Genomic DNA, 16,592 nt, shown 5'->3' with positions numbered 1-16,592 from the left:
CGGCGATATAGATTTAACAAGAAATAATTTATTTAGAGAGCTTCTCGAGCCGCGGACATTGATCACCACAGACGCAGCTGATCACCGTCTCAGACACAGACTGTCAGCCGCTGCATGCCGCTGTTCTTAAGTTTATTTAGCTCTTAAGAAACTTATGGATGTGTTGAAAGCACTCATTATTATTTGACAGTGTTATTAGTACACCATGCATATCATTATTGTAGAACATGATTAAGGTGATCGTGATGAGAATACAGAGAATCACACACAATTTATTTTCACTGCTTCAATTGATTGAATTTCTGATTATGAATAATGCATACATACTGATCCGCCCATACACATATTCAAACTCATATACACATATATAGTACATGATTCATACGTGCATACAGTACATATATCCTCATAAGTATATATTTATTCGTAAATACAATCTGATTGATTTGGGTGATGAAGCACTTCAAATTTGCCGATACATTTTCTCAACACTGACGCATTTAACTTGTCTGATATATTTAGACGCTTATGTCTCTCAGAGGGGGCGGAGTTAAAGTTGCGTTCACGGCAACAATGTTGCAAAAACGTTGGAATATTCGCAACGCGTTTGCTGTGAATGACTACGGTATTGACTTCCTCATTTGCCTTCATGATCTTCTCCTGCTTCTCAGCAGAGAAATAAAAAGAGGTTCCTCTGAGTTTATTGTCCATTGTACTGTTAGAACATGGTGGTGTCAGTGCTCCATTATTATCCCTTCTGAAGAGGAGCGGCGCATTTATCCAGATGACTGACGTCTGGCTAGAATGAACGAGACGTTTCAGCGCGGATCAGCCATGAAGAAACCCAGACAGCCTGATGTCAATCATCTCGCTAATTTAAACTGGAGATTAGGACATTTGTTCGACTTTGTTTAGCCAGGTACGAAGAATACCCCCCAGGAATCATCACAGTCCCTCAAACAGTTTAATGGACTGATGTAGCAGCTCTCATCCTCAAGGATCCCCATGAACTCTTCAAGGCCCTCCATAAGCCTCTCATAGACCTGAAGGTTCTCAAAAACTACTGGAACCGTTTAAGTGAACACTGAATCCTCCTCTAGCACCACAAGACCCATTTTAAGGACTAGCTACTAGGTACTCTTCATGTACCACAATAACCGTTTTAAGGACTAGCTATGAGGTACTCTTCAAGCACCACAAGACCCTCTCTAGGAAACACTGGAACCACCTCAAGGACCTCTTAGACCTTCTCAAAGAACCTTTCCAGGGACTCAAGAACTCAAAACCTTCCAGAACCTATTCGATGATGGACCCTAACCTCTGATCCTGGTTGTCACAAGTCACAATTTAGAGAATGAAGTAATTTTACATTATATATATATATATATATATATATATATATATATATATATATATATATATATATACATATATATATATATATATATATACACACACACATACACACATATATGTATATATACACACAAACATATATATGTATATATATGTGTATGTAAATACATATATGTGTATGTATATACACATATATATATATACACATACATATATATATATATATATATATATATATATATATATATATATATATATACACACACATACACACATATATGTATATATACACACATACATATATATGTATATATATGTGTATGTAAATACATATGTGTATGTATATACACATATATATATATACACACATACATATATATATATATACACACATACATATATATATATATATATATATATATATATATATATATATATATATATATATATATATACACACATTATATTTTACAAGAACTAAATTAATTATTTGATAGTCTTTTAGTTTGATGTTTTTTTAATAAAACATTTCAATGAGCAGCTGATTGGACTGATCGAAATGTCCGATAATAAATAAAAACAAAGACATATTTTACTGTTTTATTTGACTGTTTTACAAACAGAGGTCTCACTCTGTGCTGCGTTCAAACATCACGTCACAGAAACACGTTTCAACTCAGAGTATAAAAACAAGAAACATCACAAACATGAAAGAGAAACAGCTGATCTTCTATTTTCTTAAAGGGACAGTCACCCTTTAATCCACAAGTATGGAAGTTCATTAATGTCTAAACTGCAAGTCAAAGTTGTAATGACTCAATAACCAACGGTTTTCTCTTTTTAAACGATTCAGCAATTAATGAAATGTCTGAAAAATACAAAACATGTCACCAAAGACAACGACCAATTGATTATCAATAATGCTCAATAATCAGTTGACTGATAAATAAATAAATAAATAAAAAATGTCCCAAGTCCCAGAGTGCATTACTGCAGAACTGTCACGTACTCTTCTTCTGTGGTTCACAGTTTATTGTATGAACTTAAATGCCATTAAAGATTTGTTTAGTTTGAGTCGACTTTACTTTTACTGAAGTCACTAGTTTCTAAATGTCTCAGATTGAATGAACTTTAGTTTCCATCAGCTGTGATGAAGATGAAGATGAGGGGGCATTAAACCACTGAAGGAGAAGATGAAGATGTAATTAGAGAAACAAAATAATCAAATCATTTTTTCTTCTTTTATAACTACGAACCGTTTGTTTGTTAAAATGTAACTTTGTAATAAGTTGTATTTGTATTATCTCATTAATGTTTCCACAGATGACTTTAACATCTCTTTTAGAAGATTGTTGGTTTAATAATAAGACTGAATCACTTGGTTTATATTATATATTTTATGAATAAATAAACTCTGCATTAATGAACTTCCATAAAAAAAAACGTCTTTTTTTCCTTCTATGAAAAAGAAATTATACAAACTTTTATTGATAAACAATCAAACTTAAAGTTACCCATCATGCTCTCTGCTGTGTGACGGACACAACTAAATATTGATACCTATGGAACTTTTTTATTTTTTTTAGCTACACCACAGAAAGAACAGGATGTGACATCACCAACAGGAAACTGCTCCAGGGGAGGCGGAGCTAGACACAGCGGCGAATCAGGTTGTTCCTCTCGGGCTCCAGGAACTCGTCCAGCAGGGCGGCCGTGATCCTCCGTAGTTCCGCCTCCAGACGGGACGCATCGCTGCAACAGACAATAATGATAATTATAACAATAAAATATTAAAATAATAATACTTGTAATCACAATAAGCAGAGCCTCAAAGCTAGCACAAGTCTCAGTTATCTTCTCAACAGAAAAGGGAAATAGACACAAAGTGATAAAGATATTAATATGATGGTGATGGGGCGATGCCGGTCAGTGGCACGAGTGGTGAGTATGTTTTATAGTTTCCTGCCGCATACATATTATTGATGCCATAGAGAGCTAGCTAGCCATAGCTATCATAATCAATAATATGTATGTGTCAACAAACGGGCCTCTGACGGGCATCGCCCCATCTCCATCATATTAATGTCTTTATCACTCTGCGTCTATTTCCCTTTTGAGACGTGTGTTAGCTTTGAGGCTGCTAGCCTTTCAATGTCTTTATTAATATGTCGTAAAGCAGAGATAGTCTTCACTTTAGATGAGGTCACAGAACATACTTAACTAATACTTAACTAACGACTAGTAACTGCCTGAATCAATCATGAATTGCAGTATTAAAACGTGTTTATAAAGTGCATATCTAAATCATTATATGTATAAATAAACGCATGAATAAATTACATTAAAATATATATTGTTTCATTTACTAACACTTTCTAATCATCTATAAGTCCTTAATACTCCATTTACCAATGGGGAAATGAAAACCCAATCATGAAACGCATTATAATAGTCAAGCTTATTGATCAAGAATTAAGTGCTACCATTTATATATTAACAGTGATATATAGATATACACATATATGTGCATATATGTGTGTATTGGATATATATAGACATATATACACACCATAGAGATATAGATGATAGATCACATAGATTGAGGACCTTGAGGAGGAACCAGAAGGAAAACATCTACTTTAGAGTTGTACTTTAAACTTGACAGTACTCTGTACTGCTTCCTATGGCAGACAGCACTCGGTCCTCTGTGTACTACGACTGACCTGTTTCCCGGCGAGGCGCAGTATTCGGTGTAGTACTTTATTTTGGGTTCGGTGCCGCTGCTCCTCAGCGTCGCCACGACGCCGTTCTGCAGAGTGAAGGTGATCATGTGACTGCTCCTCGTCACAGGAAGTACCTCCACAAGTAGAAGAACCACACATTTACTACAAGTACTTCTCAAGATGTGGTAACTTTAGAACGACCTTCAAGTCTTACCGATCGGCCGTCGGGCCGGCTGCTGTCGTGTCCCGTGGTCGCGTCTCTGACGTGGACGATCCGGACGCCGCCACACGTCTTCGGGTACGAACCCTCACCGTCAAAGTTTCTGATCCGGCGGAAGATGTTCTGGATGGTGGGCGGGTCGTTGCAGACCACGTAGGAGGTCTGAGACACGTGGTGGCCGTACCTGGACACAGGAAGTCACAACAGAGACAATGTCAAAATAAGAGAGAAGAGGGAAAAATCTAAAGAAGATAAACAGCAAAGACTTCCTGAACAACTTCTAAAATGAATTGCAGTGAATGAACCTAAGGCCAAAAGAATGAATGCACAAAGAAAAGAGACTTATAAAGGGAAGCGTTCGTACGTCTGGTAGATGTAGAGCAGCATTAACAGTAGATTACTGTAATGAAGGGAAGCGTTCGTACGTCTGGTAGATGTAGAGCAGCATTAACAGTAGATAACTAATGAAGAGAAGCGTATGTATGTCTGGTAGATGTAGAGCAGCATTAACAGTAGATAACTAATGAAGGGAAGCGTATGTACGTCTGGTAGATGTAGAGCAGCATTAACAGTAGATAACTAATGAAGAGAAGCGTATGTACGTCTGGTAGATGTAGAGCAGCATTAACAGTAGATAACTAATGAAGGGAAGCGTTCGTACGTCTGGTAGATGTAGAGCAGCATTAACAGTAGATAACTGTAATGAAGGGAAGCGTTCGTACGTCTGGTAGATGTAGAGCAGCATTAACAGTAGATAACTGTAATGAAGGGAAGCGTTCGTACGTCTGGTAGATGTAGAGCAGCATTAACAGTAGATAACTAATGAAGAGAAGCGTATGTACGTCTGGTAGATGTAGAGCAGCATTAACAGTAGATAACTAATGAAGGGAAGCGTATGTACGTCTGGTAGATGTAGAGCAGCATTAACAGTAGATAACTAATGAAGAGAAGCGTATGTACGTCTGGTAGATGTAGAGCAGCATTAACAGTAGATAACTAATGAAGGGAAGCGTTCGTACGTCTGGTAGATGTAGAGCAGCATTAACAGTAGATAACTAATGAAGAGAAGCGTATGTACGTCTGGTAGATGTAGAGCAGCATTAACAGTAGATAACTAATGAAGAGAAGCGTATGTACGTCTGGTAGATGTAGAGCAGCATTAACAGTAGATAACTAATGAAGGGAAGCGTATGTACGTCTGGTAGATGTAGAGCAGCATTAACAGTAGATAACTAATGAAGAGAAGCGTATGTACGTCTGGTAGATGTAGAGCAGCATTAACAGTAGATAACTAATGAAGGGAAGCGTTCGTACGTCTGGTAGATGTAGAGCAGCATTAACAGTAGATAACTAATGAAGGGAAGCGTTCGTACGTCTGGTAGATGTAGAGCAGCATTAACAGTAGATAACTAATGAAGGGAAGCGTATGTACGTCTGGTAGATGTAGAGCAGCATTAACAGTAGATAACTAATGAAGAGAAGCGTTCGTACGTCTGGTAGATGTAGAGCAGCATTAACAGTAGATAACTAATGAAGGGAAGCGTTCGTACGTCTGGTAGATGTAGAGCAGCATTAACAGTAGATAACTGTAATGAAGGGAAGCGTTCGTACGTCTGGTAGATGTAGAGCAGCATTAACAGTAGATAACTAATGAAGGGAAGCGTATGTACGTCTGGTAGATGTAGAGCAGCATTAACAGTAGATAACTAATGAAGGGAAGCGTTCGTACGTCTGGTAGATGTAGAGCAGCATTAACAGTAGATAACTAATGAAGAGAAGCGTTCGTACGTCTGGTAGATGTAGAGCAGCATTAACAGTAGATAACTAATGAAGGGAAGCGTTCGTACGTCTGGTAGATGTAGAGCAGCATTAACAGTAGATAACTGTAATGAAGGGAAGCGTTCGTACGTCTGGTAGATGTAGAGCAGCATTAACAGCAGATAACTGTAATGAAGGGAAGCGTTCGTACGTCTGGTAGATGTAGAGCAGCATTAACAGTAGATAACTAATGAAGGGAAGCGTTCGTACGTCTGGTAGATGTAGAGCAGCATTAACAGTAGATAACTAATGAAGGGAAGCGTATGTACGTCTGGTAGATGTAGAGCAGCATTAACAGTAGATAACTAATGAAGAGAAGCGTTCGTACGTCTGGTAGATGTAGAGCAGCATTAACAGTAGATAACTAATGAAGGGAAGCGTTCGTACGTCTGGTAGATGTAGAGCAGCATTAACAGTAGATAACTAATGAAGGGAAGCGTATGTACGTCTGGTAGATGTAGAGCAGCATTAACAGTAGATAACTAATGAAGAGAAGCGTTCGTACGTCTGGTAGATGTAGAGCAGCATTAACAGTAGATAACTAATGAAGGGAAGCGTTCGTACGTCTGGTAGATGTAGAGCAGCATTAACAGTAGATAACTGTAGTGAAGGGAAGCGTTCGTACGTCTGGTAGATGTAGAGCAGCATTAACAGTAGATAACTAATGAAGAGAAGCGTTCGTACGTCTGGTAGATGTAGAGCAGCATTAACAGTAGATAACTAATGAAGGGAAGTGTTCGTACGTCTGGTAGATGTAGAGCAGCATTAACAGCAGATAACTGTAATGAAGGGAAGCGTTCGTACGTCTGGTAGATGTAGAGCAGCATTAACAGTAGATAACTAATGAAGGGAAGCGTTCGTACGTCTGGTAGATGTAGAGCAGCATTAACAGTAGATAACTAATGAAGGGAAGCGTATGTACGTCTGGTAGATGTAGAGCAGCATTAACAGTAGATAACTAATGAAGGGAAGCGTTCGTACGTCTGGTAGATGTAGAGCAGCATTAACAGTAGATAACTAATGAAGAGAAGCGTTCGTACGTCTGGTAGATGTAGAGCAGCATTAACAGTAGATAACTGTAATGAAGGGAAGCGTTCGTACGTCTGGTAGATGTAGAGCAGCATTAACAGTAGATAACTAATGAAGAGAAGCGTTCGTACGTCTGGTAGATGTAGAGCAGCATTAACAGTAGATAACTAATGAAGGGAAGCGTTCGTACGTCTGGTAGATGTAGAGCAGCATTAACAGTAGATAACTGTAATGAAGGGAAGCGTTCGTACGTCTGGTAGATGTAGAGCAGCATTAACAGTAGATAACTAATGAAGGGAAGCGTACGTACGTCTGGTAGATGTAGAGCAGCATTAACAGTAGATAACTAATGAAGGGAAGCGTTCGTACGTCTGGTAGATGTAGAGCAGCATTAACAGTAGATAACTAATGAAGAGAAGCGTTCGTACGTCTGGTAGATGTAGAGCAGCATTAACAGTAGATAACTAATGAAGGGAAGCGTTCGTACGTCTGGTAGATGTAGAGCAGCATTAACAGTAGATAACTGTAATGAAGGGAAGCGTTCGTACGTCTGGTAGATGTAGAGCAGCATTAACAGTAGATAACTAATGAAGGGAAGCGTACGTACGTCTGGTAGATGTAGAGCAGCATTAACAGTAGATAACTAATGAAGGGAAGCGTTCGTACGTCTGGTAGATGTAGAGCAGCATTAACAGTAGATAACTAATGAAGGGAAGCGTTCGTACGTCTGGTAGATGTAGAGCAGCATTAACAGTAGATAACTAATGAAGGGAAGCGTTCGTACGTCTGGTAGATGTAGAGCAGCATTAACAGTAGATAACTAATGAAGGGAAGCGTTCGTACGTCTGGTAGATGTAGAGCAGCATTAACAGTAGATAACTAATGAAGAGAAGCGTTCGTACGTCTGGTAGATGTAGAGCAGCATTAACAGTAGATAACTAATGAAGGGAAGCGTATGTACGTCTGGTAGATGTAGAGCAGCATTAACAGTAGATAACTAATGAAGGGAAGCGTACGTACGTCTGGTAGATGTTTAGCAGCATTAACAGTAGATAACTAATGAAGGGAAGCGTTCGTACGTCTGGTAGATGTAGAGCAGCATTAACAGTAGATAACTGTAATGAAGGGAAGCGTACGTACGTCTGGTAGATGTTTAGCAGTTGCTGGTTCAGACTCAGCTTCTTGTCGTGGAGGTAAGCGGCCATTTCAGCCACAACCGCTGCCGAGCTCACGCCGTCTTTCTCAGGAACCAAACTGCCACACATGAAGCCTGAAGACACAAAGCCACAGATGAAGGCCTCAAAGATCTGACACATATATATATATATATATATATATATATATATATATATATACGTATATATATATATATATACACGTATATATATATATATATATATATATATATATATATATATATATATATATATATATATATATATATATATATATACACGTATATATATATATATATATATATATATATATATATATACGTATATATATATATATATACGTATATATATATATATATATATATATATATATATATATATATATATATATATATATATATATACACACACACACATATATACACACACACACATATACATATATACACATATACATATATATATATATATATATATATATATATATATATATATATATATATATATATATATATATATATATATATACACATATACCAGAAAATAAAAAGAGATCAATAAAAATAAACTTGTTACCAATCGACTCCTCGAAGGCAAATATGACGTTGTTTCCTGTTTTGGAGAGTTCGTGTATTCGGGTGCCGATCCATTTAAACCCAGGAAGAGTTTCCTGTTGAACACAGTCATCTTTATCATCATTCCCATTACCATCATCATCATCATCATCATCATCATCATCATCACCACCACCACCACCCGCTGACCTCGAAGTGGAACCCCTCTATGTGAGCGAAGGTCTGCAGGATCTTGGAGGACACGGAGGTGGCCAACATGTAGACCTTCTGGGTGTCTGCAGGATCCGGATGAGCCTCCTTCCAGTTAAAGAACATCCACCAACCCAACAGAGCCGCCAGCTCATTCCCTGTGAACACTTTCCAACTGCACCTGTAACACAGGCAGGTAAAGGTCAACTACCCCGACAGCCTCTTTGCTGAAGTGCCTTTGAGCAAACGTCACGGTTACCCGTCAGACTTCTCAGCGACAGCCAGTCGGTCGGCGTCAGGATCCGTCGCCAGGACGATACGAGCGTTTTCCCGCTCCGCCAGGAGAAGAGAAAGTTCCTGAAGAATAAAATCTTGAGATTATTGTTTGAACACAAAGAATAAAATACTGAAATAAAGACCTGGGATCGTCCTACCAGGACCGACTCCCCCTCCTCGGGGTTGGGGCAGCGGACGGAGGAGAAGTTGGGGTCGGGGTCCTTCTGCTCGGGAACCGGGATCGGTGGAGCAAAGCCGAATGCGTCAAAGGCCTGCTGGACGAAGACGTGCCCAACACCATGGAAGGACGAGTGGACAAACTTCAACGGAGAACTTCTGTTCAGATCTCTGAGGGAAACAAGAGACACATTTCACAATCGGTCTCACATTACATTCATTTGATGGGTTTATTCATAGAAACTAGTAAGGAGCGCATTCAAACTGGGGACTACCTGCCGCCGAGGGAGAAGGACTACCCGCCGCCAAGGTAGAAGGACCGAGCTAGAAGAACTACCCACCACCAAGGTAGATGGACTAACTGCCGCTGAGGTAGAAGGACTAGCCGCCTCCGAGGAAGAAGGACCGAGGTAGAAGGACTACCATCTACCGAGGTAGAAGGACTACCCGCCACCAAGGTAGAAGGGCTAACCGCCACCGAGGTAGAAGGACCGAGGTAGAAGGACTAGTCGCCACCAAGGTAGATTGACTAATCGCCGCCAAGGACCGATGTAGAAGGTTTATCCGACGTCGAGGTAGAAGGACTACCTGCCGCCAAGGTAGTCCGACTACCCGGCAAGGACAAGCCATAGCGGTCTAGGGAGTAGTTGTAGAGGTCTGGTGACTCGTTGTAGTGGTCTGGGGGGGGGGGGGGGGAACTGGTCTCGTCCTTCTTACCTGTGGAAGCAGAGGGAGGTGAGCTCGTCCATGTAGCAGCTGTTGATCTGGGTCAGGGGGTCGGTCCTCAGGGGGCTGCTGTCTACCAGCTCCTCCTCCCAGCAGGAGGCGCTCCAGGGCTCCAGCTGCTCCTCGATGCTCTGCAGGATCTCCTTATCATGAGGCGAGGAGATCTGAGCGCCGTTACACCAGTACACCTGCAGATGGAGACACAGGTAGAGCTGAAGGCTCTCACCAGGTGTATCTCACCAGCAGCCGGGGTCACTGGGGGGGTGGGTGTCGCTGACCTTGTACCCGTTGTCCTCTTTAGGATTATGTGAAGCGGTGATCATCACTCCGGCTGCAGCGCCAAGCTTCTTCACGGCATAAGGCTGCAGACCAGAACACACGTTCACCAATAAACAACGACACACAGGTCAGCTGACAGGAAGTGATGCGTTATCGTTTCCTCACCACGTACGGCGTCGGGACGAACGCGGAGAAAAGATGAACGGGGACGCCTCGGCTGAGCATCACAGCGGCCGTCAGCTTCGCCAGCCTGAAATATAGATAATTTAGTGTACCCTTCAGGCCACCAATAATCTTACCTGTACGCCACTTTAAATGCGCAAAGCAAAATAAACAAACATGTTCTCCATTTACTGGTGCCGAACACAGAGGCAGACATATGCGATCATTACAGGGAAAAGTATTGAACACGGCGACAGAAATGTATATGTATATGTATATATATATATATATATATATATATACACACACACAAACATCCCCACCTCATGATGTTCTTACAAACAGCCAGGTACCTCTGACTGCTGCAGCCGCTGTCCTCTTGTCCTCTGGTGTCGAAGCCCACCACCAGTCCTCTGCTGCTGAAGTCTGCAGAGTGCCGGTCCAGGTAGGCATGTAGACCCTGAGGAGAGACAGAACTCAGTACCCGGAGCGGTGGGTCGGCTCCCGGCAGACGGGACCCGGTACGAGCCGGGGTCTGACCTGCGTGGACTGGATGACGGTGAGGTCGTTGATCCGGTTGAATCCGGCTCCCATCGGCGCTCTGAGTCCCGCCGTGCCGAAGCTCATCCGGCTGCAGAGCCTCGTCCTCAGCTCGGCCCGGAGGCCCGCCGCCACCAGAGCCTCCACCTGGGCCCGGGTGCTCCGGTTCTGCACCACAGAAGAAGAGATCTTCATCATCATCAAACGTAGAAACACTCACCATGGACTCAAAAGTTCCTTTGCTGCTGATCGTTGTACAAAAACTACATGAAAGTACACGTTTGTGTTTTTCTTCAGTAGGAACCAACGACATACGGACAGAAAGTGGGACAGGAGGTGGGAGAGGAAGTGAGACAGGAAGTGGCAGGGGAAGTGACACAGGAAGTGGGAAAGGAGGTAGGACAGGAAGTGAGACAGGAAGTGGGACAGTAGGTGGGACAGGAAGTGAGACAGGAGGTGGGACAGGAAGTAAGACAGGAAGTGAGACAGGAGGTGGGACAGGTAGTGAGACAAGAGGTGGGACAGTAGGTTGGACAGGAAGTGAGACAGGAGGTGGGACAGGAAGTAAGACAGGTAGTGAGACAGGAAGTGAGACAGGAGGTGGGACAGGAAGTAAGACAGGTAGTGGGACAGGAAGTGAGACAGGAGGTGGCACAGGAAGTAAGACAGGAAGTGGGACAGGAGGTGGGACAGGAAGCAAGACAGGAAGTGTGACAGGAAGTAAGACAGGAAGTATGACAGGAAGTAGGACAGGAAGTGAGACAGGAAGTGAGACAGGAAGTAAGACAGGAAGTAAGACAGGGTGTGAGACAGGAAGTGGGACAGAAAGTAAGACAGGAAGTAAGACAGGGCGTGAGACAGGAAGTGGGACAGAAGGAAAGACAGAAAGTAAGACAGGAAGTAAGACAGGAAGTATGACAGGAAGTATGACAGGAAGTAAGACAGGAAGTAAGACAGGACGTGAGACAGGAAGTGAGACAGGAAGTAAGACAGGAAGTATGACAGGAAGTGTGACAGGAAGAAAGACAGGAGGTAAAACAGGAAGTGTGACAGGAAGTAAGACATGAAGTAAGACAGGAAGTAAGACAGGAGGTGGGACAGGAGGTGGGATAGAAGGCAAGACAGGACGTGGGACAGGAAGTAAGACAGGAAGTGAGACAGGAGGTGGGACAGAAGGTAAGACAGGAAGTGGGACAGGAAGTGTTGAGGCACGTACCAACATGTTGAGATTTATTGACATTAAGGAAGAATGTAGAATAATATATGAATAAATAAATACATGTTATAATATATAAATACATTTGAAATATTAAGCTGAAATAAGAACAACATTAAAGTAGTTAATCATTTATGAGCGTTTAGGGTACATTAATAACATTATTATTATTGTTATATCATTAATTATGAATTATAGGAGTAATACCATTATTCATAATAATAACAAACATCAATAACTAGTTAATCAAACAGTCTGTCTGAGTGTGTGGATCTTTTCTCGGCTGTTGACATTTAAAGTGAAGGTCAAACCCCCGTGACCTTTAAAGACGACACGGCAGAGTGGGTGTAAATATAAATATGTGTGTGTGAGTGTTCGTATATATGTGTGTGAGTGTATATATATATATATATATATATATATATATATATATATATATATATATATATATATATATATATATATTAGGGCTGGGCAAAGTTGAAAACATTTAACTGATTAATTGCATGATTTTTCTGGGATTAATCGCATTATGCTCCAAAACAAAAGAAGTACAAACTAGTGTATCGCATACTTTTATTTTAAAGTAATGTGATCAGAACAATATAACACTCTGGAGCAACAGCAAGTTAATAACAGTATATACACATCTAAAATATATGATAGGGAAGAAAAAAAAAAGATGTATTTTATTTTTGTAATGCTTCTATATGACTGGTCACATTAAATATTGTATTCATTTTCAGATGTTAAAGACTATTTTATTCTAATGTAAAACAGCTTCATATCATGCTGAAGAAGAAACATTTGTCTTTTATCTGGAAACAACATAAACAGTCTGTTCAGTAGTAAGGGTCCCTGTGAGGGACAAGCCCCTCCTTCTTTTGTCATGTTCAGTAGTAAGGGTCCCTATGAGGGACAAGCCCCTCCTTCTTTTGTCATGTTCAGTAGTAAGGGTCCCTGTGAGGGACAAGCCCCTCCTTCTTTTGTCATGTTCAGTAGTAAGGGTCCCTGTGAGGGACAAGCCCCTCCTTCTTTTGTCATGTTCAGTAGTAAGGGTCCCTATGAAGGACAAGCCACTCCTTCTTTTGTCATGTTCAGTAGTAAGGGTCCCTGTGAGGGACAAGCCACTCCTTCTTTTGTCATGTTCAGTAGTAAGGGTCCCTGTGAGGGACAAGCCCCTCCTTCTTTTGTCATGTTCAGTAGTAAGGGTCCCTGTGAGGGACAAGCCCCTCCTTCTTTTGTCATGTTCAGTAGTAAGGGTCCCTGTGAGGGACAAGCCCCTCCTTCTTTTGTCATGTTCAGTAGTAAGGGTACCTGTGAGGGACAAGCCCCTCCTTCTTTTGTCATGTTCAGTAGTAAGGGTACCTGTGAGGGACAAGCCCCTCCTTCTTTTGTCATGTTCAGTAGTAAGGGTACCTGTGAGGGACAAGCCACTCCTTCTTTTGTCATGTTCAGTAGTAAGGGTCCCTGTGAGGGACAAGCCCCTCCTTCTTTTGTCATGTTCAGTAGTAAGGGTCCCTGTGAGGGACAAGCCCCTCCTTCTTTTGTCATGTTCAGTAGTAAGGGTCCCTGTGAGGGACAAGCCACTCCTTCTTTTGTCATGTTCAGTAGTAAGGGTCCCTGTGAGGGACAAGCCCCTCCTTCTTTTGTCATGTTCAGTAGTAAGGGTCCCTGTGAGGGACAAGCTCCTCCTTCTTTTGTCATGTTCAGTAGTAAGGGTCCCTGTGAAGGACAAGCCCCTCCTTCTTTTGTCATGTTCAGTAGTAAGGGTCTCAATGAAGGACAAGCCACTCCTTCTTTTGTCATGTTCAGTAGTAAGGGTCCCTATGAAGGACAAGCCCCTCCTTCTTTTGTCATGTTCAGTAGTAAGGGTCCCTGTGAGGGACAAGCCACTCCTTCTTTTGTCATGTTCAGTAGTAAGGGTCCCTGTGAGGGACAAGCCCCTCCTTCTTTTGTCATGTTCAGTAGTAAGGGTCCCAATGAAGGACAAGCCCCTCCTTCTTTTGTCATGTTCAGTAGTAAGGGTACCTGTGAGGGACAAACCACTCCTTCTTTTGTCATGTTCAGTAGTAAGGGTCCCTCTGAGGGACAAACCACTCCTTCTTTTGTCATGTTCAGTAGTAAGGGTCCCTGTGAGGGACAAGCCCCTCCTTCTTTTGTCATGTTCAGTAGTAAGGGTCCCTGTGAGGGACAAACCACTCCTTCTTTTGTCATGTTCAGTAGTAAGGGTCCCTGTGAGGGACAAGCCACTCCTTCTTTTGTCATGTTAAGTAGTAAGGGTCCCTGTGAGGGACAAGCCACGCCTTCTTTTGTCATGTTCAGTAGTAAGGGTCCCTGTGAGGGACAAGCCCCTCCTTCTTTTGTCATGTTCAGTAGTAAGGGTCCCTGTGAGGGACAAGCCCCTCCTTCTTTTGTCATGTTCAGTAGTAAGGGTCCCTGTGAGGGACAAGCCACTCCTTCTTTTGTCATGTTCAGTGTGTTGCTTACCTTAAAGATGTATGTTAAAGACCAGCAATTGATTAACTTTATACAAAAGCAATCAGTGCGAGGTGAGACAAGTGAGACAGGTGTGAGAGGTGAGACAGGTGAGGAAGACACGCCCATTTTCAATCTGACTCCTATACTGCTACACACGTGACGTCACAGCTTCAACCCGGAAGCTCCGTTGAACACACGTGACGTCACAGTAAACTTCATGTTATCTGTGGGTCGGCTGGACCAGCGGCCATGTTAACCAGTATGACGTCACATGCGCGCTCACACGCACTTCCGGGTTAGAACGCCGGACCCCAGCTGGAGGCTGACACGCACGCGCTCACCTTGTCCCAGCGCAGCCACAGCTGCAGCGCATGCTTAAGCTGCGGGTCCGGGGCCGGGTCCAGGACCCCGGTCGCTGCGTCCTCGTCCCCCGTCGCGGCCGGACCGAGCCGGGCTCGCGGACCCCGCAGCATCAGGGTTGACGTGCCGGGCTGAGTCTCATCTCCTGTTTACGGAGATCGACTCTCCGTGAGGGCCGTGAACGTCACACAGGAAACTCAAAGTTTCAGAAGCGCCGTCGTTAAGAGCCGCAGAGGCGGAAATACAGAACTTCCGGTCTGTTTTCCAAAATAAAAGTCACGGTTTTATCCTTCGCATTTTATATTCGAAAGATAAACAATTTAAAGTGTTTTGACGTATTTAACCACAGACTGTGGGATAGACGTGACGTCACGTGGTCAGGAGAGAGAATGCAGCTTTAACACATGAAGCTCCATAGAACCAGAGGTTTGGCTCCTGTTTTAACGTCAAATATGAACCTTCAGACACAACGTCAGGCGGCAGCTTTTTAGAAAGAAAGTCTGAATGTTTTTAGAAAGAAAGTCTGCATGTTGAGAACAGTCTGGATGTTGAGAAAAATATGGAATTGAAAAAAAAAAGTTGGCACGTTGAGATAAAGTTGGAGTCGAAATATTCAGAGAGAAAAAAATCATGTTTTAAGAAATGTAGTCGTAATGTTGAGAAAGAAAGTCAGAATCTTTAGAGAAAGAGTTGGAATGTTAAGGAAAAAAATGCAGAATGTTGAGAAAAGTCTGAATTATTTGAGCAAGAAGGTCTGCATGTTGAGGAAAGTCTGCATGTTGAGAACAGTCTGCATGTTGAGAACAGTCTGCGTGTTGAGAACAGTCTGCATGAGAACAGTCTGCATGTTGAGAACAGTCTGCATGTTGAGAACAGTCTGCGTGTTGAGAACAGTCTGCATGAGAACGGTCTGCGTATTGAGAACAGTCTGCATGAAAACAGTCTGTGTGTTGAAAACAGTCTGCATGTTGAGAACAGTCGACATGTTGAGAACAGTCTGCATGAGAACAGTCTGCAAATTGAGAACAGTCTGCATGAGAACAGTCTGCAAATTGAGAACAGTCTGCATTAGAACAGTCTGCATGAGAACAGTCTGCATGTTGAGATCAGTCTGCATGAGAACGAGCTGCATAATGAGAACAGTCTGCATGAGAACAGTCTACATGTTGAGAACAGTCTGCATGAGAACAGTCTGCGTGTTGAGAACAGTCTGCATGTTGAGAACAGTCTGCATGAGAACAGTCTACATGTTGAGAACAGTCTGCATGAGAACGGTCTGCGTGTTGAGAA

At 42.2% G+C, this 16,592-nt stretch overlaps 1 protein-coding gene across 1 annotated transcript; it reads right to left on the bottom strand.

Moving 5' to 3' along the window:
• Nucleotides 1-1,942: 1,942 nt before the first annotated feature.
• Nucleotides 1,943-15,415, bottom strand: pgm2l1 (phosphoglucomutase 2-like 1; the record flags this gene model as incomplete). The annotated part of the gene is made up of 14 exons (XM_079224966.1): nt 1,943-3,108; nt 4,080-4,213; nt 4,294-4,483; nt 8,287-8,416; nt 8,898-8,991; nt 9,086-9,266; nt 9,345-9,442; nt 9,520-9,709; nt 10,256-10,452; nt 10,543-10,626; nt 10,709-10,793; nt 11,059-11,165; nt 11,246-11,413; nt 15,284-15,415. 14 exons carry the CDS (start codon nt 15,413-15,415, stop codon nt 3,006-3,008), a joined length of 1,893 nt encoding a protein of 630 aa, XP_079081092.1. The 3' UTR covers nt 1,943-3,005.
• Between the last annotated feature and the right edge of the window lie 1,177 nt (nt 15,416-16,592).

Source organism: Taurulus bubalis, assembly GCF_910589615.1.
Source record: "Taurulus bubalis genome assembly, chromosome: 10".
In the NCBI taxonomy this organism is placed as follows: domain Eukaryota; kingdom Metazoa; phylum Chordata; class Actinopteri; order Perciformes; family Cottidae; genus Taurulus; species Taurulus bubalis.
This window is presented reverse-complemented; position numbering and strand designations above follow the sequence as displayed.